Source organism: Crotalus tigris, unplaced genomic scaffold (genome assembly GCF_016545835.1).
Source record: "Crotalus tigris isolate CLP2741 ecotype Arizona unplaced genomic scaffold, ASM1654583v1 scf7180000019031.1477733, whole genome shotgun sequence".
In the NCBI taxonomy this organism is placed as follows: domain Eukaryota; kingdom Metazoa; phylum Chordata; class Lepidosauria; order Squamata; family Viperidae; genus Crotalus; species Crotalus tigris.
In genome coordinates, this window is record NW_024097335.1 from 32501 (window position 1) to 57519 (window position 25019).

The 25019-nt window shown below is 41.3% G+C and overlaps 1 protein-coding gene across 15 annotated transcripts in view; it reads right to left on the reverse strand.

Moving 5' to 3' along the window:
• Positions 1-5854: 5854 nt before the first annotated feature.
• LOC120314980 (disks large homolog 2-like) overlaps positions 5855-25019 on the reverse strand; it is an 899194-nt gene continuing 880029 nt past the window's right edge. For all 15 annotated transcript variants that reach the window (XM_039358594.1, XM_039358591.1, XM_039358596.1 and 12 more), the window contains 2 exons: positions 24297-24453; positions 5855-6410 (listed from right to left, as the gene is read on the reverse strand). In XM_039358594.1, coding sequence (XP_039214528.1) covers positions 6171-6410; positions 24297-24453 — 397 coding nt within the window. In that variant the 3' untranslated portion in view covers positions 5855-6170. The remainder of the gene's footprint in view (positions 6411-24296; positions 24454-25019) is intronic.

Below are 25019 nucleotides of genomic sequence, written 5' to 3' on the forward strand. Positions count from 1 at the left end.
ACAGTTATTTGACTGGGATGGTATAGGATCTTCTACTTGAGCAGGGGGTTGGACTAGAAGGCCTCCAAGGTCCCTTCCAACTCTGCTATTCTACTATATGTCTCCTTCCTAGCTATTCTCAGAGTATATCTAGTTAGGCAACTAGTTGCTTTGACCTGGCAAAATTCTGTCTATAAGGGAAGAAAGAAACTACTCTTAAGTAATTCCATGTCGGGCATGGTTCTTGGGGCCTGACACAAGCCCTTAGAAACTTGGCTTTTCTTCAAAACTCCAGGTTAGCTCATGATCATGGCTTGTTTCGGCTGTGATATGTGTTTCCCATGTTACACAACGTCCTTTTCTGTTAATTTGGTTTGCTTTAGATCTAGACTGGTTAGAATAGAATAGAATAGAATAGAATAGAATAGAATAGAATAGAATAGAATAGAATAGAATAGAAGTCTACTCTAGAGTAGAGTAGCATAGCATAGCGTAGCGTAGCATAGAGTAGCGTAGAATAGAGTAGAATAGAATATAGAGTCTACTCTAGAGTAGAGTATAGAGTCTACTCTAGAGTAGAGTATGGTCTACTCTAGAGTAGCCTAGCCTAGCCTAGCGTAGAGTAGAGTAGCATAGAATAGAATAGAATAGAATAGAATAACAGAGTTGGAAGGGACCTTGGAGGTCTTCTAGTCCACCCATTGCTCAAGCAGGAGACCCTATAGCATTTCAGACAAGTGACTGTCTAGTCTTTTCTTAAAAACCTCCAGTGATGGAGCGCCCACGATTTCTGAAGGCCAGCTGTTCCACGGTTTAATTGTCCTCGCTGTCAGGAAGTTTCTCCTTAATTCCAGGTTCCTTCTCTCCTTGTTTAGTTTCCATCCCTTGCTTCTTGTCTAGTGCTTGGAGAATAATTTGACCCCCTCTTCTTTGTGGCAGCCCCTCAAATACTGGAACACTGCTATCATGTCGCCCCTAATTTTTCTTTTCTTTAGACTAGCCAAACCCAAGTCATTCAGCCGTTCTTCGTATGTTTTATGTTATGTGAATAAAACACCACTGAGAGATGGCTTTGACCGAAGGTGGTCTTATAAATTAAAACTGTAATTACCGTACTTCACTAACTAAAACTTAGATACCTACATATAAATCACGGACAATGAGAGACTCTGTGAAACCTAATCCCCTTCTGAAATAAAAGGGTTCGTACCATGATCCATGCTTCTAAGATGTTGCGACACATCAGCAGGTTCAACCGCTCCATATCCTAAATAATTTTCCTTGCTTGTTTGCACTTGATGATTTACATCTTTACACAAGTCAAAAGTTATTCAGAGGTTTGAATCCTTTTGTGATTTATTCCCTGAGACACTAGTAAAGTGATGCCCGCTGAGATTTTCAACTGAAAGTTTAGTGGGTGGGTTGACCCCCCCCCCATTGAGTTTTATCTCCTGTACACAAAGGAAAGAATATCTTGGCATTGCTAGGGGGAACAGATGTAAACATACTGTCTTACTGCTATCAACGTACCACAAGGCAGGTAATACCTAAAGACAACAGCGGGTTACAGTAGCCTGTGAAACTAGAATGCTGTATTAAATAAGAAAGCAAGTACAAAGAAGAGAATTCTAACATTACAGAATACAAATAGAATGGGAAAAACAGAGTTGGAAGGGATCTTGAAGCCCTAGCCCTAACCCTCAACCATTCTAGACCAATCTCTTCTTAAAAGCCGCCAGTGATGGAGGGCCAGTGGTGGGATTTAGCTGGTTCGCACCAGTTCTGTAGAACCGGTAGCTAATTTTTTGTTGACTTCAGCGAACCACCTGATGCCCTAGCCCAGGGGTAGGCAACCTTGGCTCTTTTATGACTCGTGGACTTCAACTCCCAGAGTTCTTGAGCCAGGCATGCTGAGGGGAAAGGGAGAGGTTTCCAAGCTGAGCCATGCTGGCTCAGGAATTCTGGGAGTTGAAGTCCACGAGTCATAAAAGAACCAAGGTTGCCTACCCCTGCGCCTAGCCCTTTCTCGCAAGGCCCAGAACAGACTGCTGGAAGTGCGTGGACGCCACTTCTGGAAGTTCATTCTGAGCCGGGGAGTCCTTCCAGGCCCAGAACAGCCCACCGGAAGTGCATGGATGCCACTTCTGGAAGTCCGTTCTGAGCCTGGGAGGTCTTCCTGACTCAGAATGGATTTCCAGAAGTGGTGTCCATGCAGAGAACCGGTTGTTCAGGTATTTGAATCCCACCAGTGTGGAGCACCTACAACTTCAGGAAGCAAGCCATTCCACTGATTAATTGTTCTGTCAAGAAATTTCTCCTTATTTCTAGGTTGGCTCTTCCTTTAATGATCTTCCATTCCTTATCCTGTCCTCAAATGCTTTGGAGAATAGGTCAACCTGTCTTGGTGACAGTCCCTCCCACTATTGGAAAACTCCTGTCATGTCAATCCTAGTCTTTCTCTTTGTTAGACTAGACCAGGGGTAGGCAATCTTGGCTCTTTTATGACTGGTGAACTTCAACTTCCAGAATTGCTGAGCCAGCTGTGCTGGCTCAGGAATTCTTGGAGTTGAAGTCCACGTGTCATAAAAGAGCCAAGGTTGCCTACCCCTGGACTAGACAGACCCAGTTTTCCCACAACTGTTCATCTCGTACTTTAGCCTCCAGTCCCCTAATCAATCTCTTTCAACATTCAGTCTCTTCTACCCACTTCTAGATAATCCTAGATCATTAATTTAGCATTAACCCATATTTCAGATACAAATATCAAGAGGATCTTCTCTCTCTATTTGACGGGGGTGGGGGGAATTCTCTTTCCTGAAATAAAAAATTTACATGATCTAAGAGGAGACAATGTGTTCCAGATGTTTCACTTTGCATGGGTCCTTCCAAGGACTTGTGCAGACTACAGAAAATTCAGTCAGGACCTGTAGGTTGATGAAACATTGAAGTCTTTTTTTTTTAATGCTGCTGTTGTAAGGAGAGCAGAAAACCCCACCAACATGGATTGCAGAAGATCAGAGGATCCAAATGTAGCAACCAAACGACTGATTTGTGTTGTTTTGTTCCGTGTTCTCCAAAATAAGGATGGAAATTGGAGCAGCAATTTCTGCCTCCACCCTATCCACAAAGAATCTGAAAACCCAGCTTCAAAATTTGATTTTTTTGGGCCATTAGATTTCAGCAACACTACTTGGAGCTATTTAGAAAGTTTAGATAGAGGAGTGTTTCTAAGGTGGAAATGAAATCAGAAATGAGATATCCTAGGTCAGGGGTAGGCAACCTTGGCTCTTTTATGACTTGTGGACTTCAACTCCCAGAATTCCTGAGCCAGCCATGCTGAGGGGAAAGAGAGGTTTCCAAGCTGAGTCATGCTGGCTCAGGAATTCTGGGAATTGAAGTCCATGAGTCATAAAAGAGCCAAGGTTGCCTACCCCTGTTCTAGGTGTTACCCAATTCCATTCTCACCCTCAAAATCTTTCCCCCAAATGATCATGGAGATGCTGCAAAGGTTGTGTGAAAAACGGACGTAAGTCACTTTTTTCAGTGCTATTGTAACTTTGAACAGTCATTAATGAGCTGTTGAAAGTCAAGGACTCCCTGTATTATGTTTCATAGTTGGCTTTGTGAGAACTTGGCCAGCGACCCAGGTGCCAATGTGCCCTTTTCCCCTCATGTTTTGCAGAGACAAATGAGAAACATGTTGAAACAAAGAAAATAAAGGCAAGCAGATAACATCCGTAGGCAAGGAAATGCAAATCCTTGGAAAACCAACCCTTTGGGGTGGCAAGTAGGACATTCCATCACCACTTGCAGAAGCACCCCAAGAACTTCATAGTCCGTGTTGAAAAACTTGGGAGTTTAGTCTTCATACATGGTTCAAAGCTTCACCCCCACTGTCAGATATTTAATGCAAATTATAGTTTCCAGAGTTTTTCATTAGGGTCAACTCCAGCTGAGTGGCTATCATCAGCAATGCAATCAGACCCAAAGAGCTGCTGTCCCTGGTGCTGATTTTGTTGCCCTTATAATAGTCAATAGCCACCCAAAAGTGCTTCTTTCTTTCTTTCTTTCTTTCTTTCTTTCTTTCTTTCTTTCTTTCTTTCTTTCTTTTTCTTTCTTTCTCCTTCCTTCTCTTTCTTTCCCTCTTCCTTCCTTCTTTCCTTCCTTCCTTCTTTCTTTCCCTCCCGCTTCCTTCCTTCTTTCTTTTTTCCTTTCTTTCTTCTTTCTTTCTTTTTTTTCTTCCCTCCCTCCCTCTATCTTCTTTTTTTCTTTCCTTTCCCTCCCCCTTCCTTCCTTCCTTCCTTCCTTCCTTCCTTCCTTCCTCCCTCTTTCTTCTTCTTCTTCTTCTTCTTCTTCTTCTTCTTCTTCTTCTTCTTCTTCTTCTTCTTCTTCTTCTTCTCTCTCTCTCTCTCTCTTTCTGAAAAGACTTTGCTTCTCATCCAAGAAACTTCTTCAATTCAGCTTCTTGGATGAGAAGTGAAATGTTTTTTTTTTTAAAAAAATCCCCAAAAGTCCAGTTGCCTTTGGGATAAAGTACTCTTTGGGACAACCATGACCTGGATGATTGAGTATCTCCATAGACATTTAGTCCATAATTACATCGAGGTTGCATTAAAAGAGGGATAGAATCAAGATCACGTGAAGTGTTAATACCACTTTACAAGGCCTCGGTAAATTTTGGTCACCACCATGTAAAAAAGATGTTGAGACTCTAGAAAGAGTACAGAGAAGAGCAATGAAGATGATTAGGGGTCTGGAGGCTAAAACATATAAGGAACGGTTGCTAGAATTTGGGTATGTCTACTTTAATGAAGAGAAGGACGAGTGGGGACATGATAGCAGTATTCCAATATCTCAGGGGCTGCCCAGAAGAAGAAGGAGTCAAGCTATTCTCAAAGCGTCTGAAGGCAGGACCAGAAGCAACAGATGGAAGGTAATTGAGGAGAGAAGCAACCTGGAACTAAGGAGAAACTTCCTGACAGTGAGAACAATTAACAAGTAGAACTGCTTGCCTTCAGACATTATGAATGCTCCAACACTGGAAGTTTTTAAGAAGAGACTGGACAGCCATTTGTCTGAAATGGTATAGGGTTTCCTGCCTGAGCAGGGGGTTGGACTAGATGACTTCCAAGGTCCCTTCCAACTTTATTATTATTATTATTACTACTACTACTACTACGACGATGACTACTACTACTACTACAATAGTCCTTTCTCCCATTGCAAAACAAATCTAGAGTTTATGTACTTCTGCAGCTCTATTTACCCAACCAATTCGATCTGGCATTTATCTACTGCAATGGCCCCCAATCTTTTCTATAACCCGCACCCCTAGAACGCTTCTGATATATTCTCGCATCCCTTACAAAAGTTTGAAACAATGGCAACGAATTATGCATATACACTGTAATTTTGAAAACCCAGGTTTTCTCACCCCCTGGAACATTGTCTTGTACCCCCAGTTGGGAACCCCTGATCTACTGTAAAAAAACAATAATTAACAGGAAACCCAATAAACGTCAACAGTCTCTGTCAACAATCTGTAGGTAGTCCTCGACTTACAACAGTTTTTTTAGTGACTGTTCAAAGTTGCAACGGCACTAAAAAAAATGCCCTAGGATTGTTTTTTGTTCACATTTACGACTATTGGAGCATCCCATAGGGTCACGTGATCAAAATTCAGATGCTCGACAACTGACTCATATTTATGACGGTCGCAGTGTCCCAGGGTCATGTGACCCCCCCTTTTGAGACTTTCTGTCGAGCAAAGTCAATGGGGAAGCCAGATTCGCTTAACGACCGTCTGACTAACTTAACAACTGCAGTGATTCACTTAACATCGGTGGCCCAAAAAGGCTGTAAAATGGGGGGGAAACTTACTTAACAAATGTCTCGCTTAGTGACAGAAATTTTGGGCTCAAAGGTGGCCAAAAGTCCGGGGGGAGGGGAGCTACCTGTATTATTGTATTTTCCCTGGGTTTAATTCCTGATTTCCGGAAAAGGTGACAAGAAATCACTGTGGCAACCAAACAGAAAAGGAATAGAAAAAGACAAAATAATTCTCAAAAATAACTCTGTCCGACATTTGGTTCGGCTATTCATTTACTGAAACCCTATGAAACATGATCCCTGACCGACAGGCAGTAATTCCTCGCCTTGCATTAATACTTAATTCCTTCCCGGAAAACTTTTCAAGTCAGCATACCATATGAAGGAGGAAGGCAGAGATAACATTGAAACAGACAGGTCCAGCATTTAAAAGATGACCTTTCTATACATACCCCCCCCCCCGCAAATACTTGTATTTCAGCCGGCGGGTCTAGCCTACCTTCTGGCTGGTATTGTGCTATAATGGTCACCACCTGGCCTGCTCCTTTGAGTGCTGCGGCCGCCTGCTCATGTGTAGCACCACGAAGATCAATCCCGTTGACCTGCAGGGGAGAGAGAGGAAAGCTAACGCCATATGACTTAGTTGCAAAAAACTCTTAAACTAAATATAGAAAGATAAACCAGAGGCTTTTTCTCTGGACAAAGACCTGGAACAAAATATGGACCTTTGATGTTATCTGTGTTGACAAGCAGCGAGATTACTCTACGCTCAGAAATGGAGGACTACAATGGATTCCCACAACGGAGGAATGGTTACAAAAACCGATGGAGCTAGCAGAGATGGCTGATTAAAGAAAAGAATACGAATACATTGATTGCCACGTGGAAACCGCTTCTAGATTTTGTGCTTGAGGTGGAGGGGAAAAATGAAATTTTGATTGTGGGCTTTACCTATTAGATAGATTTGATGTTATTGAATTGGCTGGTTTATATTATTTTGTAAAAGTAAAAAGTTGAGGTTTGAAGTTGATACCCTATTGCACCAAAGGAAGTTGGAAGTATACTTTAGAACAGTGGTTCTCAGCCTGTGGGTTGGGACCCCATTTGGGGTCGAACGACCATTTCATGGGGGTCGCCAAACAACGCAGTCCACCATTTTTTCCCCCCTTTTCCTTAGCTGTGCTACTCCCTTTTATTCTATTGGCTTTTGAAAGCCAACAGAATAGACTCTCTTGAATAGAGTCTAATTCTGTTGGCTTTCAAAAGCCAATAGGAATTGTCCAGGCTGTCTCTGCCCTGCTGAGCCTGCCAAAAGTCCCATTCTGCAAACGGTGCTGCACCAGTTGAATAGTCCTCGACTTACGACCAGTTGAGTAGTCCTCGACTTACGACCAGTTGGGGGTCGCAGCATTAAAAAGGTTGAGAACCACTGCTTTAGAACATGGGATACCTTTTATCAATGGCTAGAAAAGTGAGATAGAGAGAAAGGAATTTAACATGTATTAGTATGTTAAATGTTGCTGATAAAATATTATGCATTTGTGATTATAAAAAAATTATCTATATCTATATCATCTATCTGTCTGTCTGTCTGTCTGTCTGTCTGTCTGTCTATCTATCTATCTATCTATCTATCTATCTATCTATCTATCTATCTATCTATCTATCTATCTATCTATCTATCTATCTGGCCGGCCATCTATCTATCTATCTATCTATCTATCTATCTATCTATCTATCTATCTATCTATCTATCTATCTATCTATCTATCTATCTATCTATCTATCTATCTATCTATCTATCTGGCGGGCTGTCTGTCTGTCTGTCTGTCTGTCTCTCTTTCTCTTTCTCTCTCTTTCTCTCTCTCTCTCTCTCTCTCTCTCTCTCTCTCTCTCTATATATATATATATATATATATATATATATATATATATATATATATATCTGGTGGTCTTGTCTGTCTGTCTATCTGTCTGTCTGTCTGTCTGTCTGTCTATCTATCTATCTATCTATCTGGCTGGCTGGCTGGCTGGCTATCTATATCTATCTATCTATCTATCTATCTATCTATCTATCTATCTATCTATCTATCTAGAGATAGATAGATAGATAGATAGATAGATAGATAGATAGATAGATAGATAGATAGATAGATAGATAGATAGATAATCTGAATTAATAAGGCTTCCTGCTCCCAAATCAATCCTATGCTGCCACCTTGTGGACTTTAAGGGAACCTATAATTGATATAAAGTAAAACCTATTACGCATAGTCCTTGACTGATGACTGTTCATTTAACGAATCTTTGAACATGACAGAACTGAAAAAGATCCATCCTCAACCCGTCCTTGAAGTTACAACCTTCGTACCATCCCTGCGGTCATCACAATCTGAGCGCAGGGCAACCGGTATGCATTTACAATGACTGCGGACTCTTGTGGTCATATAATTGTGATTTGCAATCCTCCTTGCCAGCTTCTGATAAGTAAAGTCAATGGAGGTAGCTGGCTTTGTTTAAGGACTGCATGATTCACTTAATGACTAGGTGATTCGCTTAACAGTCACAGTGACTTACTTAACAGCTACAGCAGAAATGATCATAAAATTGGGTATAATTTTAGGTGGCGTCTCACTTAATGACGGTGTTGCTTAAGGATGAATTGCTAAGTACCCTATTTGGAAATACTTGTAATTGAGTCTCACAGCAAAGCAGTATCCTCAGAGAATATGTCCAACTCTGAAAGACGGTGGGCATGGCGTCATAATGAAAGGCCTGTCAGTTTTGTACGCGCATGTGCATGCACATACAAAAGGGGTGGAGCTTGGTTATGATGCCAAACCCTCCACCTTAGCCCGTCCCCCAGATAATTCAGCATTAAAGGCTCCCAGAAGCTCAGCCATATCTCCCCAACGAAAGCCAATACAGGGAGTCCCCAGGTTACAACACTCATTCAGCGATTAAGTCACAATGGTGCTGAACAAGGGGGGCACAAAGCTGCAGCTGTCACACATCCCAATGGTGACTTGACTGAAGTTGAGGCACTTGGCAACTGGGCTGCAATTATGATGGTTGCAGTGCCCCATGGTCACAAAAATCACAGTTTGCAGCCTTTCCTGCTGGCTCTCCGTATGCAAAGTCAGTGGGGAAGCCAGCAGGAAGTCGCAACTTGCTCCCACTCAAGTTCCTTAGAATAGAATAGAATAGAATAGAATAGAATAGAATAGAATAACAGAGTTGGAAGGGACCTTGGAGGTCATCTAGTCCACCCCCCTGCTCAGGCAGGGAACCCTATACCATTTCAGACAAATGGCTGTCCAGTCTCTTCTTAAAAACTTCCAGTGTTGGAAGATTCACAACTTCTGGAGGCAGGTTGTTCCACTGGTTAATTGTTCTAATTGTCAGGAAATTTCTCCTTAGTTCTAGGTTGCTTCTCTCTTTGGTTGGCTTTGATCTGTTGCTTCTTGTCCTGCCTTCAGGTGATTAGGAGAATAGCTTGACTCCCTCATTGCCATTCTGCTTGACTCCCTCTTAGCTTTATAGAATAGCTTGACTTATTCACCCACCCACCTAGCTGCCTTGACTTATTCACCCACCTGCCCACAGGTAAGACCTGCTCATGGCACCTGCCCACCCACCCACAGTTCGTACCCACTGGCCTGCTTTCCTTATAGTCCTGCCTCGTCTCACATTGTGATCATGTGACGTCTTTGCTTCACAACTTACATGGTGCCTGAGGTTATGATGGCAACCAGGACTGCTGGAATTCACATTGCTGAGCAAAATGTGACAGCAGCTTTATGACTGCATTGCCTAGTGATGGAAATTCTGGTCTCAGTGGCTGTCATAACCCAAGGCCTACCTATATTGTGTAGCTGTCCATGGTCCTGAATTAGGAGCACTTGATTTCAACATTTCCAGAATTTAGAATTTTGGAGTCTTTTTTGATTGACCCAGAAGGCATAGAATCATAGCCAAATCCTGCATAATTCCTCAAAAATAAAGGAGGAATGAATGCTGTTATGAATGATCTATATGGACCAATATTTAAAGCAAAAGGCAAGCAAATCCATTCAATATATACTCAGTATATATTGAAATAATTATTAAGCCATGTGAAGGCAGAAAATTAATACGATTAAGCGGGCATACAAGTGCTTGAATTTGTTGCCAAACCTCTACAGCTAGAAGTGATCATTGCCATTCTGCTGTCACTTATACAGGTCTTTCTTTCCTGTTAAAAGATACCTCGTTTCATTAGTTTAATCATTTGTACTAAATTATTCTACCTTAAAAGGGTCTTTGAAGAGATAACCGGAAAGATCAGCCAAACGTTTTTTATGACCTATTTTCTCTTCCTTGTGATTGTAGTTGGTTGCATCTCTGTGTTAGCTAAGCAAGAATGACTTTTGACATTCATAACTAAACAGCTTTCTTTTTCTTTGTTGTTGTTGTTGTTAATTGCGAAGTTGTGTCCGACCCATCGCGACCCCATGGACAACATTCCTCCAGGCCTTCCTGTTCTCTACCATCTTCTGGAGTCCCTTTAAGCTCATGCCTCCTGCTTCAGTGACTCCATCCAGCCACCTCATTCTCTGCTGTCCCCTTCTTCTCTTGCCCTCAATCTTTCCCAACATTAGGCCCTTCTCCAGTGAGTCCTTCCTTTTCATTAAATTCTGAGGGCACTTTGTCCTAACATATACTGCTCTATGTGCATTTTTATTGGAAAGCTGGATGGCAACATTGAGGGAGAAGCAGAGGTAATGGACATGCATTTATGCATTTATGTGTTTCAAAATGCAATATCAGATTTTTTTATTTTTTATTTTAAATTGCACGTGAAAAAAAATAAGCTTGGATAGGTTTCTGTTCCCCAGAGTCCTAATTTAGCTCTCCGTCTTCCATTATTCAATTCCTTATAATACTGACAGTAGAAACACAGACCATGACAGATTCCTTTTCCATTGCCTCTCTTTTCTGCATTTGTTACCAGTGCAGGCAACCCTCGACTTTGTTGTTGTTAGTTGCGAAGTTGTGTCCGACCCATCGCGACCCCATGGACAACGTTCCTCCAGGCCTTCCTGTCCTCTGCCGTCTTCTGGAGTCCATTTAAGTTCATGCCTACTGCTTCAGGGACTCCATCCAGCCACCTCATTCTCTGTCATCCCCTTCTTCTCTTGCCCTCAATCTTTCCCAGCATTAGGCTCTTCTCCAGCGAGTCCTTCCTTCTCATTAGGTGGCCAAAGTATTTGAGTTTCAACTTCAGGATTCTTTTTCTTAGGTATGGCTAAATCACTGATACAAGGAGTCTTTGGCTTATGACCATAACTGATCCCGGAATTAGGACATAAGTTGTAGCGGTAGGTCCTCATGTTAGATGCCCCTGATTTTACAACCTTTCCTGTAACAGCTGTTAAGTGAATTTGGCAGCTGTTAATCAAACACAATAGTTGTAAAATGAATCCCTTATGCCCAATAAGCGTTTTATCCTGGAAACTGGAAGTAATCCTTGGAAAAAAACAAAAATGCCAAAAATTATAGTCATGTGATTGGCAAACAGCCACAAATGTGAGCCTGTTGCCAAGCAACCAAAATGAGATGACATGACTGCAGTATGTGTGTGTGTGGGGGGGGAAACTGTTGGAACTTTGAAACGGGTTGTAAGTAGTTCTGGAAAGGTCCGTTGTAACTTCAAACATCCACTAAGTGATCGGCCACTAAGTGAAGACCAGCAGACATTGGTGACCACTGGCTTCTTCTTGAAACCTAGCCCTCTTTTTGTCTAAGAAAGTTTCAGTGAATTTTTATTGTAGTTAAGTAGAACAATGCCTTGGTAAGGCCACACTTGGAATACGGCATCCAGTGTTGGTCACTACGAAGTAAAAAAGATGTTGAGACTCTAAGAGTGTAGAGAAGAGCAACAAAGATGATCAGGGACTGGAGGCTAAAACATATAAGGAACAGTTGCTGGAATTGGGTATGTCTAGTTTAACGAAGAGAAGGACGAGGGGGGACATGATAGCAGCCTTCCAATATCTCAGGGGCTGCCACAAAGAAGAGGGAGTCAAGCTACTGTATTCTCCAAAGCAGCTAAAGGCAGGACATCTCATCTCATCTCTACTCTACCCTACCCTACCCTACCCTACCCTACCCTACCCTACCCTACCCTACCCTATTCTATTCCTATTCTGTTCTATTTCAGCTTAAAAGCATGAAGCCTCCTGACATATGAGAAGTTATTGCTAAATGTTATCCTGAAGTACTTTAATTTAATAGATTCCTGGCAGGAATGCGATAATTAACCCATTCATCACATATGAGCTTCTGCAGTTTGCAAACCGCAGGAATCTTCCACAATTTTGTTCTGCAAATCCACTCCCCGACGGATTCATTTATTTCTGTTTCCTCTCCATATTAGCCTTTCTTCCTGCGAGCTGCTGGATGGACGTTTAAGCTACGCTGTTGCATGCTGATGCGTTATCCTCATGCATCTCGATCAGATTTAGGGTTTTTTCCCCCCTGCCCTTCCAAAGCTTCTGCAAGCAAACCTAATCTCCCTTCACGAAATGCATTTTCGTTCTTGCTTTACTCAGCTGCTGAATGAACCTTGTGTCTAGAACAGGCTTGTGCAACTCAACGCAGAACAGAGATAGAAAAAAGATGTTTTTTTTAAAAACATTTTTTTACTTTCATTATTGTTCTTTTGGTAGTAACCCATGAAGCTTAAGTGGATACCGGCTTCTACAGGTAGTCCCTGATTTACGACTGCTTGCTTAGCAACCATTCGAAGTTACGACAGAGCCCGCAAAGACGACTTACGACCCATTTTTGGAATTACGATGTTGGCCACAGCCACAGTCAGATGACTGCGTTTTGGGTGCTCTGCAAAAAGCCCGCAGTCATGTGACCGTGATTTATGACAGTTTTGCTGGAAACCATGGTTAGCTTCCAGTTCCCCGCAAAAACAAGCTCACAGTGAACCATGCTTTTGCTTAATGACTGTGGTATTTACTTAATGACCATGATGTTTGCTGGATGACGATTATAGAAAAGGTTGTCCGGTCCCATGGTGGCCCACTTTACAATCTTCATGATTTACAACTGTAATTGTAAGGAGGCAGAGGAGGGGGGGGGTGTCCCGGGGCTTATGGAGCAAAGGAACTGGATGAGGCTGTCAGCAGGCCCAGAGGAAGGGAGAGAGGCTTTTGGAGAAGTTGGTGGTGGCGGCAGCATGCTCCAGGGGCGAAAAGGAGCGAGGAAAAGGTGGAAGAGTCAGGATCAGAAAAAGGAAAGGAGGCGAGGTTGTCATGCAGGAGTACAATCTAATTTAAGGGCTAATCCACACAGAGCTTCGTTTCCATCTGTCCTGTTTGCCATCGTTCACTCCCTAGAGACTAAAATGGACGATCTAAAACTTCAGCTGGAAGCCACGAACCAAGGAGTGTATATCGGAGATGGTGGCCCTTTGAGAGCTGTATGCAACAAAATTTCATTTTGGTGTATGCCGATTGGTGTACATTCAAAGTGACGATAAAGTTGTTATTGCTATTGTTAATTGCTAGGCTCAATTATGTAAATGGGGCAAAACTGTCAAGGTAATGATTTAGAAGCTAACCAGCTTGTTATAGTGTAAGATGAATGATGCAATGTTAGGAATGACTCAGCAGGAGTCTGTATCCCTTTAAGAGCTTGAGTATAAAAGGGAAGGCCTTGCTGGAGTCTTTCTCTCTCTCTCTCATCCCTTTCCTGCTGTAACTGCTGTGTGTTGGAGTTTGCTGAAGTATCACCACATGCATGCATCTTGTTTCTAGTGTGTATTTGTAGATAGTATAATATAAACCACCATTTAAATACAAACCACTGTGTACTGTATTTACTCCTGGGTTACCTCAGCGCAATAAGACTGTGCATGCTCTGACAGGTTATGGGCCCAAAGTGAGGAGAAATCCAGTGAGAGTTTGACCCAGAGCCAGAGGAGTTAAGCCTTGTGGTTTGTGGTGGTATGTGGTGGTTTAAAGAAGCAGGCAACATGGCTTCCACTAGTGTAATGGGAGGAGGTTTTGCAGTTTCTCGGGTGAATGAGACTCCTGGAGTCTGCAAAGAGAGGAGTTGTGGATGAGAGTTACTGATCCACCTGCAGCCCTGGATGGGGACCGAAGAAAGAATGAGAAAGCATTGGCCAGCATAATCCTGAGTTTACAGGATATACATGAGGGGTTTCCAGCCTGCTAAGGAATGCTGGGAAGCTTTGTGCAGTGTGTATGTGAGAGAAACTGCGACCAGCAAAGTAATGTGACCGTGATTTATGACAGTTTTGCTGGAAACCAGGGTTAGCTTCCAGTTTCCGGCAAAAACCAGCCCATAGCAAACAATGCACTCGCTTAATGACTTGGCATTTCCTTAATGACCATGATGTTGGCTCAGTAACAATTACAGAAAAGGTCCAGTCCCACAGTGGCTCACTTTACAATCTTCATGACTCACAACTGTAACTGCTAGGCTCAATTATGTAAATGGCGCAAAACTCATTTAACAACTGCCTTGCTTAGCAACAGGCCTGGTCTCCCTGCAGGGCCTCAACGCTGGCCATCTTTTTGGGGCCATACTTGAGTGGAAGGAGGAGACGGAGAAAAATTACAGACCTGCCTTCACAAAACTGTTGAGGAGCCTGAAGCAATAAGGCCTTATTTCTTAATTCCACTCTCTCGGTGTGCAAAATGAAAGAACAATTATGGTAGTGTCCCAAACCCTAAAATGCGTAAAATGTAGCCAAAAAGCTTTTTTTAAATAATCCACAGTAAATTGCAAAAAATTAATTATGGAGCTGCTGCTCAATTTTAAGGTAGCCCTTGGCTGGCAAGCATTTGCTTAGTGACCATTCAAAGTGACAATGGCACCCCAAAAAGTAAAATAATGACCGCTTTTCATGCTTACGATGGTTGCAGCGTGCCCACGGTCAAGTGATAAAATTCCTGCATTTGGCAACTGTATTTATGATGGTTGCAGAGTCTTGGGGTCATGTGATCCCCTTTTGCGACTGTCTGATAAGCAAAGTCAATGCGGGAAGCTGGATTCACTGATTGACTTAACAGCTGCACAGATTCGCTTAACAATTGTAGCAAAAAAGGTCGTAAAATGGGGCAAAACTCACTTAACAACTGCCTTGCTGAATAATGGAAATGTTAATAGAGAAACTAGATTCACTTAATGACCATGTTACTAACTTAACAACTGTGGTGATTCTTAACTGTGGCAAGATTAAGCCAGATTCACTTTAGAATAGAATAGAATAGAATAGAATAGAATAGAATAGAATAGAATAGAATAGAATAGAATAGAATAGAATAGAATAGAATAGAATAGAAAATATGGAATGGAATTGAATGGAATAGAATAGAATATAGAAAATATGGAATGGAATGGAATGGAATGGAATAGAACAGAACAGAACAGAACAGAACAGAACAGAACAGAATAGAATAGAAAATATGGAATGGAATGGAATGGAATGGAATAGAATAGAATAGAATAGAATTGAAGTTGCAAGGGGCCTTGAAGGTCTTCTAGTCTCTTCTTGAAAATCTCCAGAGATGAAGCGCCCACAATTTCTGAAGGCAAAGCTGTTCCACTAGTTAATTGTCTTCGCTGTCAGGAAGTTTCTCCTTAATTCCAGGTTGCTTCTCTCTTTGATCAGTTTCCAGCCATTGTTTCTCGTCCTTCCCTCTGGTGCTCTGGTGAACAACCTGGCCCCCTCTGCCTTGTGGCAACCCCTCAGATCCTGGAACACTGCTATCATGTCTCCCCTATTTCTTCTTGTCTTTAGACTAGCCAAACCCAAGTCCTGCAGCTGTTCTTCGTACGTTTTGGCCTCCAGGCCTTTGATCATCTTAGCTGCTTTTCTCTGATTTTTTTCCAAACTCTCAACATCTTTTTAGTGATACGGTGACCAAAACTGGATACTAACTGAACAACAACAATGATTCACTCAGACAACTGTGGCAAGAAAGGTCATAAAACGGGGCAAAGCTCACTTAACAGCTGTCGTGCTTAGCAACAGAAATTTTGGGCTCAGAATTTTGGTCTTATGTCGAGGACTACCTGTATTATGACGGTAAGGGATAAGAAGCCCTGGCAAAGTTTTTCTAAACTCACAGCTGGGAGAAATGAAAGAGATTTCACTAACAGTAGATGGCAGAGTTGGCCTTTTCTTCGTCAACTACGGCACTGTGCAAGCCATAGAATGTTAATTCTAAATCTTCTTCAAAGCCATCATCCTGCAAATAGCAGATGAGTTGCTGATACTGGAAAACGAAATGTCCTTTTCCATCCAGCCATGTTGTTCAGGTCGTCCTTGACTTACAACAGTTCATTTAATGGCCATTCAAACTTACAAAAAGCACTGGGGAAAAAAGTGATTTAGGACCGTTTTGGACACTTAATAATAATAATAATAATAATAATAATAATAATAATAATAAGCCCCCAGTGAGGCACTACCTTGACGTGGTTGTGGGGCTTGTGTACTCTGAGGAAGATGAGAGCTATGCCAGAGGTTCAACCATACTGGACAGGTCTCATCAGAGGAGTCAGACAAAGAGTGTCTCTCCCATAAAAAATATGGTGAGACGTAAATTTCAGAATGCCATACCGGCTCGGACGTCGCCCGGGTTAACAAGGTCCGCACTAGATATTGGAGTTCCTGGATATCTGGTGAAAAATGGGTTACAGGACTCAGGACTGTTGGCTGAGCAACCAGGGCCAGCAGCTGCAGAACTACTGGAAGAAAAGGTGTTTACCCGTCGCAGATACACAGTGATGGAAAACAAAGAAATAATGATCTGTTACTACAGATCAAGTCCAACAAGAAGAGGATATCTAAAACGAATGCACCAATTCTGGAAAGAACAACATCCAGAATCAGAAATAACAGAACAGAGACTAGCAGATCAACGCCGATTTATAACACGAAATAAAGTATTTACAGAAACAGAATTGGACGAACTGCAAAGGTTTACCCAGGGCAAAGAAATCAAAGCCTTACAAGAAGTAATTCAGAATGTAGAGGCAAACCAGGGGGAGTTGGCAGTGAAAGAATCCAGTAGAGATATACAACTGTTCTCATTTGGAAACCAGGCACCTCTTCCTCAGGAAGAACAAAACCCTCTAACTAAAGAAATAAAAGAATTGAAACAAAGAATAACTGAGCATCTAAAACAACAGAATAAGGCTGCCTGCATTGAAGCTTGTTCCAAAGAAACAGCTAGCACAAGCATTAAAAGATGCAAATACTGCAATAGCAAGTATAAGCACCAATTCACTGCAAGAAACAAACCAATTAATGTACAGCACAGCTGCAGTTATAACAGAATACCTGGGATGTAAAATCAACAAAAAGAAAAACAAACAAACAGTGCACCAGAAAAATGGAAGGTTAGACTAGAAAATAAGATCAGCAAGTTAAGATCACATGCAAGCAAGCTAGAACAGATGAAAGAAAAGAAGCTGAAGAACAAGAAGACCAAAGAATACCTAATCAAGAAATACCACTTAGAAACAAGGAAGATCAAGGAAGCACTGGAAATAATAAAGCAACAAATAACAGCTATAGCCAGGAAAATCAGTAGATATGAAGCTCGAATTGCAAACTATAGGCAGAACCTCCAATTTCAATCCAATCAGAAACGTTTCTACCAATCCATCAATGGAGAAACTGCAAGGAATCAGTCAGTACCTGACAAGGAAGAAACAGTGCAGTTCTGGAAGCAGATATGGGATAACCCAAAGAAATACAACAAGGATGCGGCTTGGTTAAAAGAGGTGGATGCAAATAAAACAGAAGTTGAAATGAAAGAACTAGTAATAACAACAAAAATGGTAGAAAAAAGAGCAAAGAAAATCAAAAATTGGTCAGCACCAGGTGAAGATGAACTGCATGGGTTTTGGTTGAAACATCTAACTGTTATACACCCACTCATTGCCAAGCAGTTCAACAATATACTACAAGGAGGAGAAATTGAAAAGTGGCTAACAACTGGGAAAACCTACCTAATAATGAAAAATCCAGCAAGAGGGGCAACACCAGGTAACTACAGGCCAATTACCTGCTTACCAACAACTTTCAAATTACTAACTGGTGTGGTAGCTGATGCAGTACAACAGCATCTAGTTGAAAACAATCTCTTTCCACCTGAGCAGAAAGGAAACCGCCCCAATAGCAGAGGAACAAAAGATCAACTCCTAATAGACAAAATGATCTTGGAAAACTGCAAGAGAAGGAAGACCAACCTGAATGTGGCATGGATTGACTACAAAAAGGCATTTGACTCTCTGCCACATGATGGATAATCAAGTGCCTAGAAATAACAGGAGTCAGTAGAAACATCAGAAAATTTGTGCAAAGATCGATGGCACAATGGAAGACACAGTTGCAGATCAATGGTGAGAGGCTGGGAGAGGTTAATATCAAGAGAGGAATATTTCAAGGAGATTCATTATCACCATTACTATTTGTTATTGCACTGTTTCCTCTGTCAACAATACTGAATAACTCAGGACATGGCTATCAAACATCAAAAACATCTGCCAGACTATCCCACCTCCTTTACATGGATGATCTGAAGCTGTATGGAAAAACATCATCTGAAATAGAATCGCTGCTCAACACTGTCCGTATATATAGCCAAGATATTGTAATGGAGTTTGGCTTGGACAAATGTGCCACACTTACTATCAAACAAGGAAAAATAATGAAAACTGAAGGAATCAAGATGCCCCACGAAAATAACATTAAGAGTCTGGATGAGGAAGAGTACTACAAATACTTGGGTATCCTTCAAGCTGACAACATCAAGCACACTGAAGTCAAGAAAAAGATTAGAGGTGAATACATCAAGAGAGTGAAGAAGATCTTAAAATCCAAACTCAATGGAGGAAATACCATAAAGGCAATCAACACCTGGGCAATCCCAGTCATTAGGTACACAGCTGGAATAGTGGACTGGACTCAAGCAGAACTAAAAGCAATGGATAGGCAGACCAGAAAAATAATGACAATGAATCATGCCCTTCATCCACGCAGTGACATTGATAGACTTTATCTACCAAGGCAAATAGGTGGGCGTGGAATGCTACAAGTACATCAGATGGTTGAAGAAGAAAAAATGGCTTTGGAAGAATATCTGAAGAACAATGATGAAGATGCACTGAAATTAGTATATCAGGAAGGCTTACTAACTACTGGAGAGACCAAACTGGCCTACAAGAAAGACCAAATGAAGAACAGAATAGAGGCATGGGAAGACAAAGCACTACATGGCCAATACATTAAAAAAATAGCTGGGAAAGCAGATAATAATAAAACCTGGCAATGGCTAAGAGCAGGAAAATTGAAGAAAGAGACCGAGGGACTAATTCTGGCTGCACAAGACCAAGCCTTAAGGACAAATGCATACAAAGTCAAAATTGAGAAGACAGCAACAGACAGTAAGTGCCGCCTATGCAAAGAAGCTGAAGAAACAGTGGACCACTTGGTAAGCTGTTGCAAGAAGATTGCACAGACTGATTACAAGCAGCGACATGACAAAGTAGCAACAATGGTGCATTGGAAGATCTGCAAAAAATATCATTTGCCTGTAAGCAAAAACTGGTGGGATCATAAAATAGAGAAAGTCATAGAAAATGATAAAATTAAACTGCTCTGGGACTTCAGAATTCAAACAGACAAGCACCTGCAACATAACACCCCAGACTTAACAATTGTCGATAAGAAAGACAAAAAAGTCTGGATAGTGGACGTGGCAGTGCCTGGAGATAGCAGAATAGAAGAGAAAGAACTGGAGAAGATAACAAAATACAAAGACCTACAAATAGAAATAGAAAGACTGTGGCAAAAGCAAGCAAGGGTAGTACCAATAGTCATAGGCTCCTTGGGTGCAATCCCAAAACAACTGGAGCACCACTTGAACACCATTGGCATTGACAAATTCGCTATTAGTCAAATGCAAAAGGCGGCCTTATTAGGAACTGCTTCCATCCTGCGACGATACCTGTAATACCATCAAACATCCACATCTGCCTATCCCAGGTCCTGGGTAAGGACTCGATAGGTAGACAAAATGCCAAATCCAGTCTGAACATCTGGCTGACTGTGCGATGATTGAGAATAATAATAATAATAATAATAATGTTGGAAGGGACCTGGGAGGTCATCTAGTCCACCCCCTGCTCAGGCAGGAAATCCTATACCATTTCAGACAAATGGCTGTCCAGACTCTTCTTAAAAACTTCCAGTGTTGGAGCATTCACTGCTTCTGGAGGCAGGTTGTTCCACTGGTTAATTGTTCTAACTGTCAGGAAGTTTCTCCTTAGTTCTAGGTTGCTTCTCTCCTTGATTAATTTCCACCCGCTGCTTCTTGTCCTACCTTCAGGCGCTTTGGAGAATAGATTGACTCCCTCTTCTTTGGGGCAGCCCCTGAGATGTTGGAACACTGCTATCATGTCCCCCCTTGTCCTTCTCTTCATTAAACTAATGACAGTTAATAATAATAATAAAAGTAGTAAAGTTGGAAGGGACCTTGCAGCATCCCGATGGTCACGTGATCAAAATTCGGATACTTGGCAACTGATTCCTATTTATGACAGTTGCAGTGTTTGGGGGAGTCACATGATCCCCTTTTGCGACCATCTGACAGGGAAAGTCAATGGGGAAGCTAGATTCACTTAACAGCCATGTCGCTAACTTAATAACTGCGGAGATTCACTTTAAGAATTGTGGCAAGGAAGGTCATAAAATAAGGGAAAACTCCCTTAATGACTGTAGTGCTTAGCAACAGAAATTTTGGGTATTATTGCGGTCATAAGTCGAGGACTACTCCTGTATATCATGGCATAAATGTACATTTATGATATAATAATATAATATAATATAATATAATATAATATAATATAATATAGTATAGTATAGTATAGTATAGTATAGTATAGTATAGTATAATATATAGTATAGTATAGTATAATATAATATATAGTATAGTATAATATAATATAATATAATATATAGTATTATATAGTATACTATAGTATAGTATAATATATAGTATAGTATAGTATAGTATAGTATAGTATAGTATAGTATAATATAATATAATATAATATAATATAATATAATATAACATAACATAACATAATATATAGTATAGTATAGTATATACCGTATATGCCGGCGTACAAGGCGACCTGGCGTATAAGACGACCCCCGTCTTTGTCGCCAGGCCACATTCCTAGAACATCGTCTTATACGCCGGAAACGACCAGTATTTCCGGCGTATAAGACGACTCGGCGTATAAGACGACCCCCGTCTTTGGCGCCGATTTTAACGCTTGCGGAAGTCGCCTTATAAGCTGGCATATACGGTAGTATAGTATAATATAATGTATAGTATAGTATAGTATAGTATAGTATAGTATAGTATAGTATAGTATAGTATAGTATAATATAATATAATATAATATAATATAATATAATATAATATAATAATACAGTTGGAAGGGACCTTGGAGGTCTTCTAGTCCAACCTCCTGCTCAGGCAGGAAAACCTATACTTATATTTATTCAAAGTTGACTGTGAAAAGAGAAAAACGGGAGACCATCAGTTCAAAAAATCTGCTCACCTCCTTCCCATCATCTCTCTACAGCAGAGGTCCCTAACCTTTTGGGCACCAGGGACCAGTTCCACGGAGAGTGGTTTTTCCATGGACCGGGTGTGTGTGTGTGTGTGTGTGCATGGTTTTGTGTGCTGCCTGCATCCTGCAGATGGGGCTTTGTTTGTTTGTGCGGGTCGGTTGCTGGCATGCCACGGCCCGGTACCGGTCCACGTACCAGGGGTTGTGGACCCTTGCTTTACAGGATCGTTGATATCGTTCACTCTTCAGAAAGGATCCTATGTATTTTTAAACTATATTGCAGTGATATTTCCAATGGTTCATATTGCTTGTCAACCATGTTAGAAGGAATCTGAAAGGATTGTAACAGTAATCATAACTGTGGTAATAAATTATTGTTATGATTAGCATATGATGTTGTTACGGTAGCCAGGAGACCACCATGCAAATACAGAATGGTCGTTTGGCTTGCGAAGATAACAGCCCTATTTTAGGAAACTCTGGCGCATTTCTCATGATGCGCCACAAGAGGGCGAGCTGGGTTCGCACCAGAGAGAAAGACGAGTGGCTCTTCTGGCAGCGTCACCCACGCCCCCCTCCCTCCCTGGAGCCACCTCCCAAGTGAGCAACCGGGAAAGTACAGAACCGTCAGGACACTGACTGCCTGCATAGACCACCAACTCATCTCCACACCCAAGTGGTACCTATCCATCTACTTGCACAGAACATGCTTTTGAACTGCAAGATGGGTAGAAGCTGAGGCAAGTGACGGGAGCTTATCCCACCACACAGAGCTGAGGCTCAAACCACTGGAGCTGAGAGCATCTCCAGATTACAAATTGTAGAGAATATTTGTAGCTCAGGTTGTGGTTTTAGGCAGAGATTTGTCCTCCAAGCTTGCTGTTTGGCTCCCGGATGTTTCATTACCAAACTATAACATCTACAGCAGGGTTGATCAACAAACACGTTGGCTTAGAAGCAGTGTACGGACCAATAATCAACAAACACATTGACTTAGAAGCAGCATACGGACCAATAATCAACAAACTCATTGACTTAGAAGCAGCGTACGGACCAATAATCAACAAACACATAGACTTAGAAGCAGCGTACAGACCAATAATCAACAAATACGTTCACTTAGAAGCAGCGTATGGACCAATAAGGAAGCGGGCCATCCGTACCTCCAATCGACAACAGAGCCAACACCCTCCCCAGCTGAATTTCACACTTCACAGTCAACCAATCAGAAGTCACAAGACCAGAATCAATCTTGTGAATCAGCCAGCCATGTGATTCAGTCAGTCCTGTGATTCAACTGAGAACATATATAAATGAACAAGACATTTCATCCCCAACCCCCTCCCCCCGCTGAAGATGTTAGCTAGTTTGGTAACAAAATGTTCAGGAGCCAAGCAGCAAGCTCAAAGGACAAACTTCCACCTAAACTATCTCCAGCATCCTTAAGCCACTGAGCTACCATGCTTCTTTACAAGAATGAATGAATGAATGAATTTTATGAATGAATGAATGAATCAATCAATCAATCAATCAATCAATCAATCAATGTCTCTGAATTATCTGAATTGCTTTCTGCCAAAGATATTTCTTGGGTAATGGGATAATGGGAAATTAAGACAATGATTAAACCATGCCTCTTTATAAAAATGGATGAATGAATAAATGAATCAATCAATCCATCCATCAGTCAATCAATCAATCAATCCATCCATCAATCAATGTCTCTGAAATATCTGAATTGCTTTCTGCCAAAGATATTTCTTGGGTAATGGGATAATGGGAAATTAAGACAATGGTTAAACCATGCCTCTTTTTAAAAATGAATGAATGAATGAGCAAACAAACAAACGAACGAATGTATCCATCCATCCATCAATCAATCAATGTCTGTGAATTATCTGAATTGCTTTCTGCCAAAGATATTTCTTGGGTAATGGGATAATGGGAAATTAAGACAATGGTTAAACCATGCCTCTTTATAAAAATGGATGAATGAATGAATGAATCAATCAATCCATCCATAAGTCAATCAATCAATCAATCCATCCCTCAATCAATGTCTCTGAAATATCTGAATTGCTTTCTGCCAAAGATATTTCTTGGGTAATGGGATAATGGGAAATTAAGACAATGGTTAAACCATGCCTCTTTTTAAAAATGAATGAATGAATGAACAAACGAACAAATGAACGAATGAATCCATCCATCCATCCATCTATCCATCAATCAATGTCTGTGAATTATCTGAATTGCTTTCTGCCAAAGATATTTCTTGGGTAATGGGATAATGGGAAATTAAGACAATGGTTAAACCATGCCTCTTTAAAAAATGAATGAATGAATGAATGAATGAATGAATGAATGAATGAATAAATCCATCCATCCATCCATCCATCCATGTCTCTGAATTACCTGAATTGCTTTCTGCCAAATATATTTCTTGGGTAATGGGAAATTAAGACAACGATTAAACCAAAGCAAATGCATGTCAACCTGACTGATATAATGGAAAACCAGGATGGTTATGATGTTGGGTTTAGACTGGGGAATCCCAGGTCTAGGTCCCATCCTCTGTCACGTAAATTTGGTGGATCCTTCAAGCCAACCACTCTCCCTTTCAACCCCAGAGACCTGGGGAAGTCGCTGTTGTGAGAATACAAATAAGGTGGGATCTCCAGATAAGTTGCTTTGAGCTCTTGAAGGAAAAAAAAATGAGATTCGATGATGTATGAACTAAACACGCCTGAATGATGTTTTGGCTTAGGAGCCTTATGAGGAAAAAAAAAAAAAAGATCATCATTACTTACAGACAATATTTGATCTCCTCTCTGCAGTTCACCACTGAGGTCAGCTGGTCCACCTGCTAGGATGAAGGACACAAAAATGCCTTCCCTGTCTTCTCCTCCTACAATGTTAAAACCAAGCCCTGTCGAGCCCTTATGTAAGACAACTTTCCGAGGCTCCCTGTGAAAAGAAAAGAACATGGCTTACCTACTCATATATCCCAGGCAAAATATTATAGGCCATTAAATAGGTCTTTCCCAAATTCTTTTCAGAATAATATCACTCGGGCCAGTTTCACTTTTTATAAAGCCGCAGAAGCTTATTTCAATACAGGTAGTCCTTGACATAATAATAATAATAATAATAATAATAATAATAATAATGTTGGAAGGGTCCTTGGAGGTCATCTAGTCCAACCCCCTGCTCAGGCAGGAAACCCTATACCAGTGATGGCGAACCTTTTAGAGACCGAGTGCCCAAACTGAAACCCAAAACCCACTTATGGATCGTCGGGTGCCGGGTGGAAGTGGCCCATTGGGTGGGTGTGGCCAATTGAGTGGGTGTGGCCCATTGGGTGGGCGTGGCTGAGGTGGTAACGGCAGACTGGGTGGGACTAAAAAGTTCAATCAATCAATTCCAACTTTGCGAGATCTTTTTTTTCCCGCGAGAAGTTGAAATTGACTGATTGATTGAACCTTTTTTTTTTTTGCACATGGCGGCGGAGGCCTAAAGCGAAAAGATTTTAT